Raw genomic sequence first — 23,196 nt, 5'->3', positions numbered from 1 at the left:
TCCTTAAATCGAGGTTTCAGTGTAGCAAAGACAATAAAGAAAGGTTTTTCTCAGGAAGAAAACAAGTCGAGCCTCTGCTGAAACCAGAAAAAATGTTGCATGTTGCAGTACACGAGGAAAAGGAATATGATGCATCTGCTTCTTTTGTCCCCAACTCTTTTTCATTAGCTGATATCAAGTGCAATTGTTGGCGGTACGATTTGAAATTGAATTGTGTTATTAAAAAAACAAAAAAACAAAACATATTTTTCTTACGATGAGTTAATTCTATCATTGTATTTCAGTACGTAATTAACAGTGAACATACAAAACCAGGCTTTCTCCTCATATACATACAGTTGAAAACAAAATGCATATTGTGGATTGTGTTTTATATAAGCCTTTCTTCGTTTAAATAAACATTCTCGCTATCACTCTCGAAAACCGTTAAATTATATAATTTATCACAAGAAATTTTGTGGCTGACATAAACTGCTCAGCAACTTAACATACAGAACAAGGGAGATGAACAATATAGTCAAGACGCATTCTACAGATCATACCCAATTTTAATGTCATCAATCAAGATATCCTATTTACATCAAAATGACTTGTACATAATGACAATAATGCGCTTGATGCCAAACACACTTGTATCCTTACTTATAGGATTATGACCTTCGCACATTCGTGGTGTTGCAGTTCGTGGGTTTAGAGCCTACGAAGCTTTATACTTATTAACCCAATTGACTCCTGGAGCGTTTTTCCAAAACCGCATTTTTTGGACCTTTTGGAGATTTTTAGGTTGTGTATGGGCCAAATTAACCCAGGCATTTACAAGATGACAGCATGCCTTTCTTTCCACTAACATCACGTTTCACCACATTTTTGCTCGGGCATGCGAGTCAGTTGGAGGAGAAAGTGAGCTACGTCTTTAGGCTTTTCGATTTTTTTTTTTTCGTTTTTTCTTTTTCTCCTTTTCTTTTCATTTTGCTGCAGTGATTGACCTTCTGCTGGGCTTGCTTCCAGTTCAAAAAATTCTGAGAAAGCATCATCGAGACGGGAAATTTTTACCGTGGAGTAGCCACGTGTAGTGGCAGGAAATTTTGCTCCGAGTTTTTCAGTCAACTTTTTGAGCATTTTCATGCATATTTCAGGGTCTATTGAGTCGATCACTCTAATCTGGGTATCATTGGAAAGATATTTTCCTCCTGTAGAAGTTGAGCTCAGATGATACCAATTTTGGTCAAGGGTGATGACGTCAGAAGTGAAAGAAAGGCCAAGGCTCGTCACGGCCGGTTTCGGCAGGCACAGGAGTCAATGAGTTAAATGTCCTTCGCTTCAAACACTTAGTCAATTATCTATGCAAGACATTGTATGGGACTAAGCGATTCAGTCTCGCTTGACGGCAACAGAGATATCGGGACTCCTGAGACTTGAACTGAGTTTTTCAGAGTAATCCACTACTAGTCCTTCTTGTCCTTCTTCTTCTTCTACATCTTCCAAATGAAACTTTACAATAAACCGAGTTTTATGCTCTTGCAACCCCCGGTATTCAAGCCAAGGGTAACCCAGGAACAAAACAAAGTACTCTGATGTAAATCCTAAACTAATACAGCCGACTTGATAAGTCAAGCAGAAATTAACAAATGGAAAACTAAAGAAATAGACAACAACATAGATTTAGACCGGAACGAAGAATTGTACCCGATGTTTTAAAAACTTTTTTTTTTTTTTTTTTACGAATTTTCGTCTGTTATTTCGTAAAATGGGCGCAGTCGTATCGACTTCATATGGCGGTTTTTTTTAGCATTTTCAAAGTAACAACTACTTCCCCCCCCCCCCTCTCCCCCCCAAAAAAGAAAGTAGTCAGCCCTAAAGGCTGCTACTGTAATTCCGAAAGTAACGAGGGTCGTGTAGGGTATTCAAATAAGCGGCGTGTTCGCTACTTTTACATTACTGCATGATTTGTCCCTGGAACGAGGCTTTTTTTCTATTGACAGAACTTTTTTTTTTTGTGATACACGGTTAGTTTATTTATAGATATATTAGAATTTAACTTTCGCGCATGTGTCTTTTGTGACTGATGATGTTCTTGGGTCAGAGTCTGTTTAGGTACACGTAGTTATCTACTGGTTATAGATACCGAAGCACGCAACCTCGTCCAGCATGCGTCACTCGTTTCTAATAATATGTTTGATTATAGTGATTTAGTTAGTAGCCGTACTAGTAAGATTTTGAGTATTTTGTTAATTAGTGATGTAATAGATTACCTTCATGAAATCCGTTTCGTTCCATGGGAAACGATTTAACAATTTAACAAGACATGGTGCTTGCTGAGTTACTGAATTTATGTTACCAAATTTTAATCTGAGTTAAAAGATTTCAGTGTCCAAATTGAGATCATTTGCAGTTTTAGGTTAGCCCATATGTATCTTGTCATGGTTTTTTGTTTCCTCACCCATTTTGTCCAGGAGTTTAAGTTTGTTACAGTAGCTGCAAGGTGGTCATGTTTGCATGGGGGTTCGTCAGTACTGACCTTGTTAAGGCCTTCCACTGCAGTTCCTGTTTTTGCGAAAGTTTTAAAAGTGCGAGTGTTCATCTCGTTGTGTCAAGTGCAAGTCACAAGTGGGAATCAGCCAATAAATATTAGATTCCTGAAACCTCTCGCAACGTGTTGCCGAGCGCCCAATACGGGAGCGTTTCCGTATTCATATCACCAAGGTCATTGCGCAATTTACGTCAATCTCTTTTTTTAAAAAACTAAACCGTTCACATGGTGCGCAACAAAATATAGATCTGTATGTAATTACCTTGTAATACGACCGCTAAAAGGAGTAGTGTGTATTGTCTACCTTTAAGGATGTCTCTTAAGCACTCTTTAGATGTCCTCTGGTCAATCTGTAATGAATCGCAAGTAAAATAGAGTTAGATTCGCCACCTCAACCACAAAGTAACCACAAAGCCTGTTTTTTGGCCGATAGAGCTGTTTATTTCTTTCGCTTCGAAGAAACGAGAACCTGTCAGTTGACCTGTCGCATCAAGCAGCAAATCTTTGGATAAAGTAAAATAAATATCGTTAATCTGTTAAGAATATGCTTCCATTGTTTATATAAGTGAACTTGTATCCAATATCGAGCCTTTAATGAATGTGGTTTAAAATACTTGTTGCACAATACAGCTCTATTCGCGAAATTCCCACTATTGTCAAGCTACTTAATTTGTTGCGTCAATTATGAAGTACATGTCCTTATAGGTTTTCACAACACTGGGTAGGAAGATGAGCCGTTCTTCAAGAATGTGGTATATACATGTCATCTGTTTTAAGACTTGTTAGTAGCTCCCACGAATGATCTGGTTCAGTTGGATAACTGCGAAAACTGAATTATATTGATATACACATATAGTCAACTGCAACTACGATATCTCAGTCTCTTCAAGACCTTCCAAGCTAGAACTGCCGAAGGTAAGCTTTTAATTATTATTGAATCAGATCTTTTCCGCTAAAAGTGGTATCGTTGATCCATTTTTCACGAGAGAAGTCTATAATATCTTACACCATCTTTCTCATTATTATTTATCAGATACTTAAACCTTGTCTAAAAGAAGTCATCATTATATAGGAGATCATATGATGGATCGAAATTAGAGTTAGGGTCTCTTTCAGAAAAACTTTTTATAGGAAACTTTCGGTACTGAGGGATTGACGATATATATATAATATTTTCCACTAAAATCAACAACTGTCATACAGAACATGACGTTGAAATAATCACGATAATTAAGTCATAATTATAGAAAAAAATGTATGTAAAAGAATTTTCTAAAGTTTTTGAAAGAAAAATCTAGCCTGACTGTGCTTAGTAACAATTGTCTATTATTAATATCTCACGGTTTTTTCTTAAGACTCACGCTAACTCATATGTCTATCACGAAAATGAAACAGTTCTAGATTGCCTGCAAAATGGAATGGAACACAATCCGAAAGGTTTGGTATATGATGGCTATTTTCTACATGTCTTGGCTTGAAGTTACTTCGCAGGGACAAGGTAATTTATTCAATATTATAATTATAGCACTGTTGTGATTTAAGGTGGCTCAAAACAGTTTCTAGCACTTAGATTGTGATGGGTCGTTTATAACTACTCTTTATCACTCGATGCTACAATCATGGTTTTAAAAAAAACTGCCCAATCATTGGTGAACACGTTATTATTATTTTTGTGACACAATAGGTTACCATAGCAACAGTATGACCTGCTTAAAAAAACCCTAATTTCAGCTTCAGTGGCTTATAATTCGAAAACGGCACGATGAATTTTTTTTTTTTTTAATATCAAATATTAATAAGCATGATAAGACGCAACTTTTGGTAAAGTTTCAAAAATATTTGTACATAGGGCTCAGAGCCACCTTAAATTTTCAAAAAATGGTGTCACAAAAATGGTAACAACGTGTTCATTAATGATTGGGCAGTTTTTTTGATACCATGATTGTAGCATCAAGTGATAAAGAGTGGTTATAATGACCAATCCAAATATAACTGCAGAAAAACACGGCAAGTACGCACTCCTTATTGGCTGACCCTCGAAAAAGCGAACTCCTGCTGAATTAGCCTTTTAGAAGCCGTCGGAAGAGGAGCACTGTGGAGAGAATTGAGGGGGATAAGAAGATTCTTATGGTTAATAAAGCATTAAATATTTGCTGCTGAGTATCGCCTCCAGCCAAATGATTATGAATTCAAATTCACAAATCAAAACTAAATTGATTAGACCCATAAAAAGGGACGCTGCTCCTATTCGAAGAAAAGAGGAAATAGAAATGTCATGTTTTGTTGTGTTTTCTCAAAGAACGAACGAAAAACTTGCTAAAAAAGTATAACAAACAAAGTTGGTGATCCTCTGACAGCTCCTTGTAAAACCTTGGAGAAAAAGGCTTGTGGCAACCGTTTCTAGGTAAATAAGAATATCGACAAAAGTGTTGTTAACTCATGACATACATAATTTATCGTAAAAATAGAACCAGAACCCACAGTAAGGACCTCTGCGATATTGCTTTGGTCCAGCGCTGCGAACACGGAGACCTTTCTTGGCCATTTTAGAACGCCGCTATGAAAACGCATGGCTAACAATTCCCTGAAATTCTCTGCCGATTTCTTTGCAAACCAAAAAAAGTGCAACGGACACGGTCAAAAGGCCAATCCTCCCTGATTCAAAACGTGTAAACATCGTCCTTGGCTCTTCTAGCGGCAGCAAGTCTAGTTTTAGTCAAGGAACAGTTGCCAAAGGCTTTCAATTTAATTTGACCCTTCAGCATTTTCACTGGCATAGTTGTAAGTCAAGGGCTCGGTTTGAATTTAAGATTTTTTCTCTTCTGAATATACACAGCTTAGGTGTAGCTGACATACGCCAAACTACCTTGATCCAAAATGCACTACTGGCCCACTAATATTATACATATTACAAAGGACTCCACTGGCTAGGAGTCAATTTGGGAATATTGCGAACTCGTATTTAGTGACTTCATTGCACAGCAGACTGTGTTAATTCTTGACTATTTTCTTTTTTTTACTATTCTTTTATATAATAACGCTGTTAAAGTGCCGATCACAAATAACTATAATTATACTTTAGGCTTAAAATTTGTAAAGAGTGTGTTTAAACGAGCTGTTATTAATTTATGTATTCGGCTTACGTGTACTACTTGAGCTTTCAAAAAAAAAAATCATTAAGTCATTTCTAGAATTATCAACTCCAACCTAATTTTATCAAATAAATCTACGCGGGCTCTTGTATGCTCTGCGGACCTATATTTTCCTGTTTTATGGAATTCTTCAACGTTCTTCAAAAATCTTTCATTTATCCGAATCCACCAATTCCTCTTGTTTACTCGCCTACTTTTTCTACACCATTCCCATTATCCATGTGCTGGCTCGGAGGAGGCTTTGATTTATTCTCAAACAGTATAGGACTGAATTACAGATGATTTCCAATGAAGAAGAGAAAAAGATCTGTATTGCCTTGGTGTCCCTAATTCAATATGGTTGCCATGGCGTCTTTCTCTGGGGATAAGGGCATTTTAGGAGTACAGTCAAAACTTCCGCGATTGTAACCGAAAAAGCACATCAGAGTAAACTTCTTGGAAGGTCACAGCAAAACGGTCTATATAAGCACATTTGACGTTAGTAGTTTCCAAGTGCGCATTATATTTGCCTTTTAGAGGTGGAAACATTATATTACTCGAAAATTATATAGCTACGTACATGCATAGTCGGACTGGAAGCTTGAAATAAGATGACGACGACTTGAAATGATAGAACATTTAGGAATCACTTTCTTGGGAAGCTGGCATATTTAGCCTTGAGTCATCGCCAAAAAAGAAAAAAAAAAAAAACAGCAATGATTTCAAAATAAGCCGGTGACATCCGCTATCTACCAATATTATTAATAACGCAATATTGCTTCCAGTAGACTCTTTTTTCCTAAGAAGATATTTTATAAGAATATAGACGCTTAGATTTACAAAATTTTATGAATGTTTCAGGAATAAACCGCGAGGCTGAAATTTTGAAAAGGATATAATTTCGTGTTGAAAATTTGTAAATACAATACAACGACATGTTTTTAACTAAACCGTACAAAGTTCTTCCTTTCTGTAAACGGCGAAACTTGCCACAAAGCAACAAAAGCAACACTAGCCGTATGTTCGAGGCTAATAAAATTAATTTTCTGCAAGAGGTTATGTGCGTCATATTATAAGCTTTATTGTCTGCAGTCTGGCTCCAAAATACTTTTTAAAACACCATAAGACACTAAACTCGGCATTCGAAAACAGAAATGTCATACGCTATGATCTAAAAATATTCCCAAGAATATTTTCAGCCTAAAATGAGCAGAAAAATAAGAATATTCAGCCTCGGCCGAAAAACAATATCGTTATATAAAAAAAGTGTATTTTGAGTGCAAAATCAGCATGTATATTTTCCTGACGTGTCCCTGTAGATTTCTTATAAATGTGTCATACACTAATTTTTCATAGTTTCTCAATATGAAGGCGAGTTCCTGTTGCTGTTTATCTCGTTAATTATTGTGACCGTGATGGTTGATGTATGTTAGCCTTCAGCCTAGCTCGATATTATTTGCGGTCACGCAAGAAGTAAATTGATTAATTTCATCGTGTAACGAAAACCGCGAAAGGATCACCCAACGAAGGTAAATTAAAGAAAATAATATTGTTCAACTTTTAAGGCATCAGTTTAAAAGTTCCGCATCCACATTACGTCGAAGGAATTTAAACACGCAACAATCGATCACCGGTCATTTTGGATTTGTGTTTGTGTAAAACTCGGTCTGGGAAATCACATGATTATCGTGACGCCATCATTTTCGAAAAAGCTCCGTTTTCAAGTGAAAATATTTTTTCGTCCACACGAAAACGAAAAGCCGGCGATTTCAGATTCCTCCGGTTTAAAGAGCGTTTTCGAAAAGCTCTTTTTTTTTGACGGATTAGTGTGGACGGTAGGACTAACAATAGAGACAAAGCCTCGTTTTCGTAGACATCATTTTTCCTGACGTGTCCCTTTAGATTTCCTAGACATGTATCATGAATTAATTTTTAACAGTTTTTGTTTTTCAATATGAAGGCGAATTCCTATTTCTGATCGTCTCTTTAATTATTGTGACCTTAATGCGTGATGTGTATTAGCCTTCAACCCCGATATTATTCGCCTTCACGCATGAAACCAAGTGTAATAATTTCCGCATGTAACGAAAACCGCAAAAGGGTCACCCAAGGATAATAAATTAAGGACTATGATGTTAACTTTTAAGGCATCAATTCATCAAACGTAGCTTTATTGCAGTTAATAGTATTTACTAGCGTTGGACTAGTATCCCATCCAGGGGAAGTAGAAATAGTCCTACTCGCTTCTTCTTTTTTTGCTATAGAAACCTGGATAAGCTTCGGCCTGATGAGCCACTTGTCTCGCATGCAGAATTTACCTTACCTTACAAGTTGCAGGAGATTGGGAAATAAATAAAATTCTCGAAACATCATTCACAAAACAATTCAATGACCATGAGATTCCAAGAAAAAAAATTTGAATCGAAGAGTTTGACAAAGCAGGGATGTTTTAAGGGTGTAACTTGTAGTACAATCGCGTTTCTTAATTTTTCAATCTGTTATATTTATTAACAAGGTTCCGTTTCTGTAACCTCCCTTGGTTGCTACAAAGACAGAGTCACGAAACCAAGTCAAAGCATATTTTCCACCGTGTTTTACCAAGTCAATATCGTGAGATGGTGGCCAAACAGTAACCATATTATACACGCGTGTGCTGCGGCAGCTGTTGCTAGGGGATACCGAATCTTCTCAATCCAGGACTTCGGGGACTGTCGCTGGGGTCCGAACGCTGAACAAGACTATGCCAAATATGGTCATGGTTACTATTGTTATCAAGGACTTGGGTGGATCGGTTCTGGTAGCGTCTACAGAGTTCAAAATTTAGCTCCAGGTTAGTGGTTGTGTTATGATATCTGCTGCTATCCATGCTTTGTAATAACATTGGGTCATTATAATAGTTTTCCTGATTTGTTCATGTTTAGTTAACGGACAGTGGACAAATTGGTCTCGGTGGAGTTCATGTAGTGCAACTTGCAATGGTGGAACTCGATCACGCAGGCGCAGCTGTGCCAATCCTCTTCCATCCAATGGTGGTACATATTGTCGCGGAATAAGCTCGGAAACACAGCTTTGTAACAGAAATCGCTGCCAAATAGCAGGTATGGGTTGACGTGGTTACGGGTTTTTAAATGGAAACAAAATATACCATAATTTTAGTCGACGGTCGCGCGGTAGAGATAAGTATAGGTAATCATATGAATGCGGTTGCAATTAGGGATTTACACTACGAGTGGTATTTGAAAATTCTCTGAAAATTGTACGAGCCTTCAGGCCAGAGCAACTTGAAGAATTTTCAAATATCACGAGTCGCGGTAATCCTTATTGCTCGGGCTTTCATAAGATTGTTCTTTTATTACATGACTGAGAAAATTGGGAAAGCGCGCGCGTTAATTTGGACTGCAGTGCAAATTAAGAAACACGATAAACAGGCCTGCTCTCAGCAAGTCACAATGAAGTAATTTTCGCAGTCACATCATAACGTCTGCTAAGAAAGCGTCAATCATCCATATCGATGTATGACTTTCGATCTCTCTAGTATTCCATCACGGTTTGTTCCCCACGGTTTGAAGTGCCTGTTTGAATAATTATTTGAAGTATGGCAGTGCGAGAAATGTCATACCTAGGATTCAACACATGTACGGAAACGGACTTTAGTATCCCGGGTCGAGTTGTTCATGATCAAAGCCCGATTAAGCTAACTTAGGATAGGTGAGAATTCAGATTTCAGTTTTGGAACTTTTCGGTGAGGTTTTCTATTTATATTGTTTTTCCTTTAGTTTCGAGTTTGAATAATCTCAAAGTATATAAAGCAAAAGCAGGGAAGGACATAATGTAAAATAAAAAGTAATACTTCGGTTGACTTTTGATCCTGGGTTAACACTAACCCGCCCCTGGAGTAGTGCTGTGCTGTTTTGGTTTTCCCATTTTTATCTGTATATTTAATTTTGTTTGTTATCGGTGGCAGGAGTCTGGTCATCTTGGTCTCCATGGGGATCTTGTAGCAGGTCATGTGGTGGAGGGACACGATCGCGCGTGCGTAGTTGCACCAATCATTTACAATTCAGCGCCAGTGCCGTTTGCCAGGGTCCACGGTCCCGAACCCAGAGATGTAATACCAATAGTTGTCCAAGTAAGGATGATAGAATATAATGAAAATGCCTTTATGTTCCGTTATGAAATGTTTTAACACTTGTTCAAGAATAAGGAAGTAGTTTTATTAATGATAATCCATTAACTTTGTTTCGTTAATTTGAGTTTTGTTTTGTTTTGTTTGTTTGTTTGTTTGTTTGTTTTTGTTTTCATCTTCTATGAAGAACTTTATCGCTTTGAAAAAGTTTTTAGTACACGAAATAAGACAGTTTTCTATGTCTATGAATGACTTATTAAGATTTGCATTGGTCAAGTTAACATTCGTCATCTATGAGCTAAGTAGGCACTAGTACAAGAAACGATAGCCATACCATTTTAGAGGAAAACTGCATACACAGTACACAGATCATGTTATTTCCACACTCGCAATGGCGATTAGTCTGTCAGGTGATGTTGTGGTATAGGATCACAGACACGAACCAGAACATGCAGCAATCCTTTTCCTAGAAACAGTGGAGCCAACTTCCCTGGTCCAAATTCTTAGCCCCGAAAATGTTGTCCTAATGATTGTCCTGGCTTGTTGAATGGTATGTTATTTACAGCTAGCTGCTTGCCCTATTGAACATTTCATTGGACGTAATCATTAAATTACTAACAAGATTCCTGAATGTTACATACGCAGCTAGGAATTAAGCTTCAGAAACAACTCTAACCCTCTACAGAAACACAGACCGAGCTGTGTCAACATAAACCTGAGCGTATTTTTTCAATCTTGAGTAATGTCACGGGTTTTTTTCGAACGATAAATTCTCCCCGGGTTGCTGTGTTCGAACAGTCACCTTCCACAGCTACACGTACAACTATATCTTGAAATCATACAAAATAATAACGAAAGCTATTAATATGAACAATAACATTTTAAAACAAAGCTACGCGCACAATAAACGAGCTTTGTTATTTCCTTAGTTAACGGTGCCTGGTCGGCCTGGGGATCATGGAACTTGTGTTCAAGATCTTGTGGCATGGGAACACAGGCACGTTCAAGGACATGCAGCAACCCTTTTCCTAGGAACGGCGGAGCTAGCTGCCCGGGTCCAAGTTCTCAAAATCGCAGATGCAGCTCTACCAATTGTCCAGGTTTGTTGATAAAAGCAACCGTTCAAATGATTCAAATAGACTATAAGCACGACCTCTACAATATTTCGGCTGTAGTTGGCGAAAGACGAAGTATTGAATCAGTGGTCATTGAGGCGACAGAAATATCTTTAGGCACATGTCTTATTGCATGTATATAAGCGTGATCCAGTGGCCGTTCGATTAACCCACGTAGAATGTCGACAAAGCAGATCAATTCATGGTTGTTTTGATCCCAAATGAATAAGACTGAAAATGGTGTCCTCCAATGAATTCTTCATTGATAGACAGTAGTTACAGATTTCAAGTTTATTAACAGTCGTCAAAAGTCTTAGTTGCTCTGCGTCGGCGGGAATGCAAGTGTTCTATTTAACTATGTGTCAAACTGAAGGCAATCAATCAGTCAATCATTTAATCAGTTTATTAAAGTCATTGCGTGAAATTGAGGTTGCCCTCAGTATCCGAGCCAGAGGCTCATGTATAAAATGCATGTCATGTATAAAATGCATGACTAAAATAAAAAGGGAATAAATAAGGTAAATTAATCGACGAGGTGAGTTTGTGAAGTTTATGAGGTTTCGGGCGTTAGAGCCCTGGCGCTACTCTAGCATTGGGTTATGCTAATTCTCGTTCAGCCATGCGCTGGTGGCGATTAGAACGACGTGTTTACTTGGAAAACTATTCACAATATAAAGGGAATTTCAAGTTCCTTAGGAACTAGTGAGGTAGCAATGAATGCAATTTTTGGCTGTTCAATACGGAAAGAACTAGGTTAAAAGGTAAAAATGCAGTTGATGCAAGCCCATCCCCCCCCCCCCCCCCATCGTAACAGTTGGAACCCCCTTTAGGTTTTTGTGTTTATGAGATATCAAAACTACTTTTTTACTGTTGAGGTCCTTGGAAACCTCCCACCCTCCCCCAAGCCGCCGTTGATCTGAAAAGGGTTAACACACCTAGAAGTGGAAATCCACTTGAAGTGGAATTGACAGAAATATTATTTACATGTACACTATATTCTGATTTCAATTTATGATGATTTCTCCGCAGTCTGTGTTGAAGGAACCATCGTCACTGACCGGTGCGGTCAGCGGTGTAGATGCTCTGGTGGTCGCCCAGTTGGCTGCACACGTGTCAGACGAGAATTCACATCCATGTCAAGAGCTGATCGAGAGAGGTACATAAGAACAGTTATCACCGCATCAACAGATGCTAGATATAAGCCAGATTACGACCGACTCATCACCTTGCATAAGACGATATTTAGATCAGGTATTCACGGGCGAGATCATTTCTTACCATGGCATCGCTGGTATGTTCTTCAGTACGAAAATCTTCTGCGGCGCATCGACTGCACAATTACCGTCTCTTACTGGGATTGGAGCGTGATATCCCATACTCCGTGGCGTGGACGTGAGTCTGATCTTTGGTATATTGGAAACAGCGGTTTTGGCGGGAATGGACAGCAAACGCCCGAACAGTGCGTGACAAGTGGTCCTTTCAGGCGAGGAACCTGGAACGTTGTACCGTCAGCCGGCGGTGGGTGTCTACGTCGGCAATTGAACTTAACGGGCAATCCCCCTGATTCGGTAGCCGTCGCAGAGGTCTTAAGGACACGTGCCGTAGACTTTGATTCGTTTGAAATTTCTCTCCGAATTAACCTCCATGACACTGTCCACTGCCTGATCGGGGGTCACATGTGCTCATTTGACTCAGCTACTTCTCCGGAGTTTATGCTCCACCATGGCTTTATTGATAAGATCTGGATGGATTGGCAAAGGCAAAGCAACGCACATAGAAACGCGCACTTCCCTAGAGTTGCTGACAACATGCCCGGAACAAGACAACTCCACGCTAGAGCAGTTTTAGACAATTTCAGATTACCAGGAGGGGTGCGAGTACGGTACCAGGCTACAACAATTCCACAATTACGAAGTGTGCTCAGGCGTTTAGGAGGTAACCAACCGTTTAATTCAAAAGTTACGATACTATTTCTAGTCGTAAAACATCGCTAACTCATCGGGGGTGGGGAAAGAGAAGATAGTTAAATACTATCTCAGTCCATTATCAAGTAATAAGCCTTTTTTGCCCCGTACTCTGGGAATTGAACTGGAACTATCTTGTAATGGAGGCTTATCCGGGGAAATATCATTAAAAAGAGATTAATGTCATTTGCATTTGAAAAGATCCCCTGCATTAGCCTTAGTTGCAAGCTAGTTCATGATGGGAAAGTAATGAAAACTTATTGCTTCGTTGTTTTCCTCATGCCATCAGTAACTTTGACTGACTTTTTTGTATAAACGTAAAACAAGAAACTGCTTTGAAAGGCAACATACACAAATTCGGATGCCGATGTTAAAAGCCTAGTATTCTGCTCACTTATTAACCCTCGGACGTACAAGCTAACTCAAACCTCCGACGTGGTAAAAAGGAGGTTGATGGAACCCCTTCCCCTGGGTTTTCGTTCTGTTAAGGCATGGCAAAATAAATTTACCTTGATTAGATAGCGCTAAGCTTGCTCTACAAGATGGTACTATATTTGTTGGTTATGACGGAAATTAATGCAAAATCAAGCCAGAATTCCATAGCAATTTGTAGAAGTGTTACGACTGCATTCGCATCTATCATCATGTCAAGCCAGAATGCTTATGAAAAGTACAAATTCGTGAATGTCTGCAATTTGATGAAGAAAACTGGAAAAAACAGAGAGTTATGGCAAGAAGTTAATTTTTGGCCAAACCTATATGAAATTTGCGGTTGCCATGGCAAAAATAATATACACAATACTGACATATCAAAATCTCCGCAGAGGATGAATGAACAGCTAATAAAAATTTCAGCCCCTAAGAGTAAATTGTCTTTACAAAAAGTTGAAGAAACCTTATGGGGAGGTGAGGGTGGTATTCACCTCCTTCCCCCCTTGTACGTACGAAGGATAAGCACCGCGCAGGTGTCTACCGTCTTTATAAATCAGCAAATTTCATCCAACCACTGTTATGAGAAGTCATTTGCGCATCTGTAAGGGATTAACAAGGTGTTATGTTACTTTTTCTTCTCTAGAAATGAACATGAGTGCATTGATTCAAATTCCTCGAAGACATTTTCACGTGCTAAGTAAAGAAGCCATAAAACTGTTTAATGTATCCAAGGCCGAAGTGGAAAAAGCCATAAGAATGGGCCTGAAGCTCTCACCGAGGTCTAGCACACTCCCTGGCAGCACAAACTCCGTTGAAACTTCACTGGGATTTCGGGTTGATTCTCTTAAAAAGACCAATTTTGTGAGAGGAAAATAACTCATTTCTGCTATATTTTTATTATTAGAAGTAGTAGTATTTTTCCTTTAGTTCGCGCCAGCCAAAGTAAACATTCGCCTTTCTATGTGTGTTTATTTCTTCCCTGCTAAGAAGATGTCTGCTATTTGACACTGACATATATGTTCATAATGAGGTAGTTACACAGCTTGGTTCTAATGTCGACGAAAACCTTTAATAGTAGAACAATGGATGAAATCCCTTTATAACGATTCAACTACCCATCATTGCGGAGGTTTTTGAGTAAAATTATCTGTGACCTTTTTATTTTAATTATTATTATCTAACTGAAACCATGCCTAAATTTTGTTTTATGCTCATCATTGTCTATGGCAGCTGTTATTCAATCTTAAAATTAAACTTTTCGTTAATTTTTATCATGATATTAAACTACATTGATATTAGAATATGGCTTGAAACGTCGAAAGCCTATTGAAGGTCCAAGCGCGGAATTTTCTTTTAAAGACCATCTGCTTTGAGATCGAAACATTTTCTAAAGTTAGCACACGCATGAGATTCGGTTAACGATTCCTTTTCTCTGCCGACAATAGTAATCAATTTAATTTCCTTTTAAAATGTTAATTGTTCATCCTCTACCATGGATAATGTAGGCAATTAAATAAAAATGGTAAGCCCCATGCGAAAATGCACCGTGATTTATTTACGATAGGAAAAGTTCAATTAGCGTACAGGTTAGGGCTCTAAGCGGATCCAGCAGTGACCTCATGACTATATCAATTAAGTGTATCTCGCTTTCTAATCGCTGGTGTTTAGAATGAAAAACGAAGCTAGTCGAGTACACAACTTCTAATTTCTCCTCGATAGTTGAACGACTTCTAAAACTTTCCACGATGTGCGAATCTCCGTTGCACGTGCCACACAGCTTTGTCGATCGAACGTAGAATGATCGGCCAGGTGCCTTGCACCCAATCCCTTTCCAATATGGCTGAGGTTAAAAATAGTGCTGTTATAAGTTAGTTACACAGCTTAGTTGTAATGGCGACGAAAACCTTTAATGGTATAAACAATGTATGAAATCCCTTTATAGCGATACAACTACACATCACTGTGGATATTTTTGAGTAATACTAGTCTTTCTGTGATCATTTTTTAAAATGAAATCATGCCTAAATTTATGTTATGTTCATGATCGTCTATGCCAGGTGCATACTTTTTAATTTCGAAATTTAACTTTTGCGTTTACATTTACCATGATATTAAGCAACATTGATAATAGAATATGAATTAAAACGTCGAAGGCTTATTGGTTTAAGCTCAAATTGCGAAATTTTTCTTTAAATGCCACCTGCTTTGAGATCGAAGCGTTTTCTGAAGTTAGCATTAGCATGGGACTCGGTTAAATTTGCATTGGATCTGGTTAAAGAGTTCTTTTTTGCTCCCGACAAAAATATTTAAGAGAATACGAGACAAGTATTTATGTAAGAAATGTTTTTCATTTCACAAAGTTAACATGGATAATGCAGGCAATAATAAAGATGGTAAGCCCCGTTGGAAAATGTCCCGCGGTTTATTTACGATATGAAAATTTTCAGTAAGCGCACAGGTCAAGGATAGATGCGGATCAAGCAGTTACAATCTCTGACCAGATCGATTACGAGTATTTCACATCCCAGTGGATGGTGTTTACAATTAAAATACAAGTCAATCCGGAATAGAAATTTACACCGTCTAGTATTTTGAAAAAATACAACGAAATTTTAAAGATATAGTTTGTGAGTGTCACTTGTCTGGATGAGAGTTCCAAAGCAAAGAAATTGCCGCATGGCATATGCCACACCAAAGCTACTTTATTGAAATTAATGTACACGTACTCCAAGAACAAAAATTAAAGGTTAATTTGATAAACAATACATCTGCTTGACTGTAGATTTCACTGCACTTCTAACTTCGCCGATCTTGAAGCAGTAAAGAAACGGGTTTATAGAGGAACTTAAGAAAATTAAAATCATTGTGAATTCCCAAGCCATGAAGAGCGAAGTTGATCGTCCATTAGTATCAAAAAGAATGACCGCGGTAACAATAATAAACGGCATGAAACAGACGTCTAATGTCCCTTGTACCCATACTGCACTACAGACTACCTTTCTCAGCCGGGCTATGTTCGGTTGAAACCTTGTTCTGTTGGTTTGTTCATGGATTTGATTTTGCTGTCGTCGGAGCTTTAAAACGATTTTCGTGTAACAGAAGCCCGAGGTTGCAACACAAACCATCATAAGGGCTATGGCTATATAGATGGTACTTGCGTGTAAGGTGGATCTTCGATATGACACGAGGGTAAAAGTAATGCTCAATAACCAGAAGCAAAGGATAACTGCAAAAGTTCGCTTGAACGTCACCGTGTGTCTGTATCTCAGTCCCAGAAACAAAGCCAGAACTCGGTCCACACTAATGGCTACCAATATCATAAGCGAAACTGCGTACAAAGTTGTAGCTGTGGCTGTCATAAAATAAGCCATATAAAAACAAATTTCAACCCGTTGGCTATCCCTCGTTATAATAAACACCAAATAAATAACGTGTAGCGGTTGTGAAACAAGACCAGCCAGGATGTCAGTGAAAGCCAAGCAACGAAACAAGAGTTTTGATGGCGGATGAAGAGAAGATACCTTGCCCAACGTAGCTAGGATTAGTGAGTTCCCCACAATGGCACTGATGGCTAGTAAAATATTCAGAGTTAATGGAAGTATGATATCAGTTGCACGCAGATAGTCTACATAAAATGCATCACAGCATAAAGATTGAAACGTGTTCTCGTCCCCGCGAGTGCTGTTGTCATCCATAATCGAGCGCGGCTTAGACTCTTGGCGGTTGTTTTCCGAGTTTAATTATTAGACCACTCTGGCACCAGAAATGACAATTTGACAAAACATCAGCTAAGAAATGCAAACAGCCGCCAGTGCAATCGAGAAAGTAAAACGTAATAAGGAATTAAATTGCTCGTTAACATCAACTCTCGATTTTTATTACTTACAGAAAATTGCGTTTTATTCAATCCATCACGTTTAGCGCGGTATTAAAAGCGTTATTATGAATAAAACTAAATAGGTTTTCGTTCGCTATACGTCAAGAGTGAATCTGGCAAACATTTTTTTTTCCCATTTTCAAATGCGTTTTAACCGTAGACAGACAAGTGATTTACTGAGAGATGCCTTGCTCAATATGGCATATTCCATAAGGATATGAGGATCCAAAAAGCAAACACTATGGCTAAGTCAAAAACGAAATTAAACTGACTGGGTAAATTAACGTATATTATTACTTCAATACATTAAGAGAGTTAGTGGTAATTAATTCAAAACATGGAAGTCGTGGGCGGCACACTTCAAAATGAAATAGCCGATCCCTATTTTTTTTTACTGCCAAGTTTCCCTTTCCCTTTTTTTTTTTTTGGTTTGTCATGCGTACGCTGACTTGACGGCGTAATATAATCTACTTGGTATTTTCTACCTTAGAAACTATTGTTTTGACTTTTCCCTCAATTCGTAAGTAATGTTGTTCTACCAAGAAAATCACTTTTAATATCACAGTATGACCCCTATTTCTTTTCTCTTCTTCTTCTTAAGTTTTTTTTACCTTTTTAATCCTTTTCTTCTCTTTTCCTTTCTATATTTTCCCAATATAGGTTCAAAATTGTGCAATTTATCACTTGCAGCTGATTTCATGGGAGCATGTCCAAACAGAACGACTGTAACCACCCAAATGAATAATCACGTGATCTGAATTGGGTGGAAAACAATTAAGGATGTAAACACATTAGCCGAATCTGTCTATCCCAATACAATTAAATTCATGAAATGTTTTTCTTGTTTCTGGTTTTTCTTGTCAACGTTGATAGATATTTTGTTCTCTGCCCAATGGTTACTACGGTGTTTTTCAGTGGGAAGTTAGCACTTGCAATTACCTACTTCACTACTTTTGGTAGCGAGGCGTCCGTTCTTAATTTTAAATTGAGAGCTTAAGCAATGACGACGGTAGCCCCGAGGACAACGCCATTAAAATGATTCTAGACTTTATTTTTGAATTTCGTAGTTGCCTAGATCATGGTCTCCTGAAACTCCAGCGTTCAATTCCACATGAAAATAAGGGGAAAAATAGCCGCGATCGTCGCGTTCTCCAAAAATACGCAGAACTTAGTCATTTCACGTTGTTGTTGCAAAGGACGGCAAAGAAATGTAGAACGATATATAACACAGGTGCAAGGCCATTTTTCTACTTAATAAACCCTTTTTTGATGCCTTCTTGTCAAAATATGCTAACTTTCCCTAGCAAGATCGATAGAGCAGATTGAATTGTTTGCGATTTTAACATGGTTTTTAGAACGGAAGTATTAACCTACAGTAATGTGAGAGTGTGAGGCTTTCCACTTGCTGAGCCTGGCAAACGCTTAAGCCTTACGTGTGATCTTGGGCGTTTAGTAATGGCTTTCGTGATTGTTTTTGTCTTTTTGGCACTCAGTTTGACAGTTCTAGTCATCATTATTTGTGCAAGTTGTCAAACAATGAACATTGCCCATACTGAAATAAATGTAGCTTGACGCAGTTTAAATACAAAGACCACGTACTCGTTGTAACTTAATGTATGACATGAACGTTTTAACTTGATCCGTAAAGGGGTAGCATATAGCTAAGCTGAAACACTATATAATAACAAATAGTAACAAATGACTGTTCTATGCTTATTGAAAAGGCTAATACCTAAAAATACAACTTACAAATACAACCAACTTATTTAAATGTATATAATTTAAGCCAATTGAGTCATGTTCAACCCACATGTAAATGTATTATCCGGTCCATTTTCTTATCTGCTCAATTTTCTCTTGCTTTAATCTCGAATTGTATCACTGACCACTATAAACAACAACATCTCAACGGCTTTTGAAAAAGAGAGGACTACGTTATGAATCTCAATTTATTAAAAACTAAAAAGGGGCTCAATTCATTGTTTTTTGTTTTGTGTTGTTTTTTTTTTTCAGGAGTTCAAAACGCGAAAGCAGCAAATAGGGAATTTATTTTAACCAAAAAATGATTTTATTTAGCTTGTGAGGTAATTATACCCAGCACTTTGCTTGGCTGAGGAAGTTTCTGTCATTCGGGATATAGATATTGCTAAATGTGGTCCACCTTCTCTTTTGCGCAGCATTCTCAGCAAGTGAAGGGAATTTGCCTTTCACTCGTTCCTCATGGCGGGCTTAGGTGGTTTTTCCCTCGCCTTCGCTGAGCTAATACTTTGGTTTATTTGTAATTTAAGTTTTCTAAGTTTGCTATTAAAATTAATGGCCACACCTCTGGCCATTATATCCCACTTGGGAGTGTTGAGTCTTATTTCCCAGCAAACAGGAGCTCACAGTCTATCAGCCAAAGCTTATGAATTATGTACATGTTATATCTAAGTGTGAGGATCAAGATACATAAATTATCCCTCAGTGAACTGTGAGCTGCAAATAATGACCAATTTCCTCTGAGGCGCGCCTGCATTGAATCATGGCAGTTGTATTCTCGATGCAAATATTTAGTCAAAGATGACAGACGCAACCACCATGAGTCCCTGCAGATGTGGACACATAGCTGTATGAGTACGGTTTTCTTTGCTGGTTGTGAAGCTCAAATTTTCACAAAGAAGGAAGCCATCACTTAAAGTAGAATGTGAGGTAAGTTAGAGTTATCGGTCTCTCTTCATCCATCCTTGATAATATGTACTTCTATACCGAGAGTGAGGTCTACATTGATATTAGAATATGGCTTGAAACGTCGAAAGCCTATTGAAGGTCCAAGCGCGGAATTTTCTTTTAAAGACCATCTGCTTTGAGATCGAAACGTTTTCTAAAGTTAGCATACGCATGAGATTCGGTTAACGATTCCTTTTCTCCGTCGACAATAGTAATCAATTTAACTTCCTTTTAAAATGTTAATTGTTCATCCTCTACCATGGATAATGTAGGCAATTAAATAAAAATGGTAAGCCCCATGCGAAAATGCCCCGTGATTTATTTACGATAGGAAAAGTTCAATTAGCGTACAGGTTAGGGCTCTAAGCGGATCCAGCAGTGACCTCATGACTACATCAATTACTGAAGTGTATCTCGCTTTCCAATCGTTGGTGTTTAGAATGAAAAACGAAGCTAGTCGAGTACACAACTTCTAATTTCTCCTCGATAGTTGAACGACTTCTAAAACTTTCCACGATGTGCGAATCTCCGTTGCACGTGCCACACAGCTTTGCCGATCGAACGTAGAATGATCGGCCAGGTGCCTTGCACCAAATCCCTTTCCAATATGGCTGAGGTTAAAAATAGTGCTGTTATAAGTTAGTTACACAGCTTAGTTGTAATGGCGACGAAAACCTTTAATGGTGTAAACAATGTATGAAATCCCTTTATAGCGATACAACTACACATCACTGTGGATGTTTTTGAGTAATACTAGCCTTTCTGTGATCATTTTTTTTAAATGAAATCATGCCTAAATTTATGTTATGTTCATCATCGTCAATGACAGGTGCATGCTTTTTAATTTCGAAATTTAACTTTTGTGTTTACATTTACCATGATATTAAGCTACATTGATAATAGAATATGAATTAAATCGTCGAAGGCTTATTTTTTTAAGCTCAAATTGCCACATTTTTCTTTAAATGCCACCTGTTTTGAGATGGAAGCGTTTTCTGAAGTTAGCATTAGCATGGGACTCGGTTAAATTTGCATTGGATCTGGTTAAAGAGTTTTTTTTTGCTGCCGACAAAATATTTAAGAGGATACGAGACGAGTATTTAAGTAAAAAATGTTTTTCATTTCACAAAGTTAACATGGATAATGCAGGCAATAATAAAGATGGTAAGCCCCGTTGGAAAATGTCCCGCGGTTTATTTACGATATGAAAATTTTCAATAAGCGCACAGGTCAAGGATAGATGCGGATCAAGCAGTTACAATCTCTGACTAGATCGATTAAGAGTATTTCACATCCCAGTGGATGGTATTTACAAGTAATGATCCAGATAAGAACTGTAGCATTTTCTATTATTCTGTGGCAATACGCTTTCCCCACATCAAAACGGTTGTGTTTTCATACGTAGAATGAATCAACCGATGGAAAGAAGGTTTATGAAATAAAATGTATTTTAACTCTATTTTGAAAGGTAGTTTCCTTTGTGTTAAAACATTCAACCAATCACAACAGTCGTAAACAAAGACAATAAAAGCTTCCAATTTTCCAATGTTCCCCACGTAGGATTACTGTGGTATTTAGACTCAGAACAGGTTTTGTTGAAAGGAAGATAGTTGATCAGTTACGCATTAATGTATAAACAGCTATCTGAAGTTTTGGTAGAGTTTATTGATTGAGCCAATCAGAAGTATGGTACAACAGTAGCAAAATTGCACAAAAGTTAGCACCTTTTTGCATTCCTTGCCGCGCGGTGCTATCCTTCTTATATGGACCGATACTTAAAATACAAGTCAATCCGGAATAGAAATCTACACCGTCTAGTATTTTGAAAAAATACAACGAAATTTTAAAGATATAGTTTGTGAGTGTCACTTGTCTGGATGAGAGTTCCAAAGCAAAGAAATTGCCGCATGGCATATGCTACACCAAAGCTACTTTATTGAAATTAATGTACACGTACTCCAAGAACAAAAATTAAAGGTTAATTTGATAAACAATACATCTGCCTGACTGTAGATTTCACTGCACTTCTAACTTCGCCGATCTTGAAGCAGTAAAGAAACGGGTTTATAGAGGAACTTAAGAAAATTAAAATTATTGTGAATTCCCAAGCCATGAAGAGCGAAGTTGATCGTCCATTAGTATCAAAAAGAATGACCGCGGTAACAATAATAAACGGCATGAAACAGACGTCTAATGTCCCTTGTACCCATACTGCACTACAGACTACCTTTCTCAGCCGGGCTATGTTCGGTTGAAACCTTGTTCTGTTGGTTTGTTCATGGATTTGATTTTGCTGTCGTCGGAGCTTTAAAACGATTTTCGTGTAACAGAAGCCCGAGGTTGCAACACAAACCATCATAAGGGCTATGGCTATATAGATGGTACTTGCGTGTAAGGTGGATCTTCGATATGACACGAGGGTAAAAGTAATGCTCAATAACCAGAAGCAAAGGATAACTGCAAAAGTTCGCTTGAACGTCACCGTGTGTCTGTATCTCAGTCCCAGAAACAAAGCCAGAACTCGGTCCACACTAATGGCTACCGATATCATAAGCGAAACTGCGTACAAAGTTGTAGCTGTGGCTATCATAAAATAAGCCATATAAAAACAAATTTCAACCCGTTGGCTATCCCTCGTTATAATAAACACCAAATAAATAACGTGTAGAGGTTGTGAAACAAGACCAGCCAGGATGTCAGTGAAAGCCAAGCAACGAAACAAGAGTTTTGATGGCGGATGAAGAGAAGATACCTTGCCCAACGCAGCTAGGATTAGTGAGTTCCCCACAATGGCACTGATGGCTAGTAAAATATTCAGAGTTAATGGAAGTATGATATCAGTTGCACGCAGATCGTTTACATAAAATGCATCACAGCATAAAGATTGAAACGTGTTCTCGTCCCCGCGAGTGCTGTTGTCATCCATAATCGAGCGCGGCTTAGACTCTTGGCGGTTGTTTTCCGAGTTTAATTATTAGACCACTCTGGCACCAGAAATGACAATTTGACAAAACATCAGCTAAGAAATGCAAACAGCCGCCAGTGCAATCGATAAAGTAAAACGTAATAAGGAATTAAATTGCTCGTTAACATCAACTCTCCATTTTTATTACTTGCAGAAAATTGCGTTTTATTCAATCCATCACGTTTAGCGCGATATTAAAAGCGTTATTATGAATAAAACTAAATAGGTTTTCGTTCGCTATACGTCAAGAGTGAATCTGGCAAACATTTTTTTTTTCTATTTTCAAATGCGTTTTAACCGTAGACAGACAAGTGATTTACTGAGAGATGGCTTGCTCAATATGGCATATT

At 38.0% G+C, this 23,196-nt stretch overlaps 1 protein-coding gene across 1 annotated transcript; it reads left to right on the top strand.

The window, feature by feature from the left end:
- Positions 1–3,241: 3,241 nt before the first annotated feature.
- Positions 3,242–16,252, top strand: LOC110051495 (uncharacterized). Its single transcript, XM_089281380.1, has 8 exons — positions 3,242–3,445; positions 3,926–4,028; positions 8,177–8,491; positions 8,583–8,765; positions 9,626–9,790; positions 10,717–10,887; positions 11,932–12,837; positions 13,942–16,252. Exons 2-8 carry the CDS (start codon positions 3,944–3,946, stop codon positions 14,172–14,174), a joined length of 2,058 nt encoding a protein of 685 aa, XP_089137506.1. The 5' UTR covers positions 3,242–3,445; positions 3,926–3,943; the 3' UTR covers positions 14,175–16,252.
- The last annotated feature ends 6,944 nt before the right edge of the window (positions 16,253–23,196 follow it).

The sequence above is a fragment of the Orbicella faveolata genome, unplaced genomic scaffold (assembly GCF_042242905.1).
Source record: "Orbicella faveolata isolate gen_17 unplaced genomic scaffold, um_ofav_v1 contig_48, whole genome shotgun sequence".
Classification (NCBI taxonomy): Eukaryota; Metazoa; Cnidaria; class Anthozoa; order Scleractinia; family Merulinidae; genus Orbicella; species Orbicella faveolata.
Note: the sequence above shows the minus strand (reverse complement) of the source record. Positions and strands in the feature narration are given on the sequence as shown.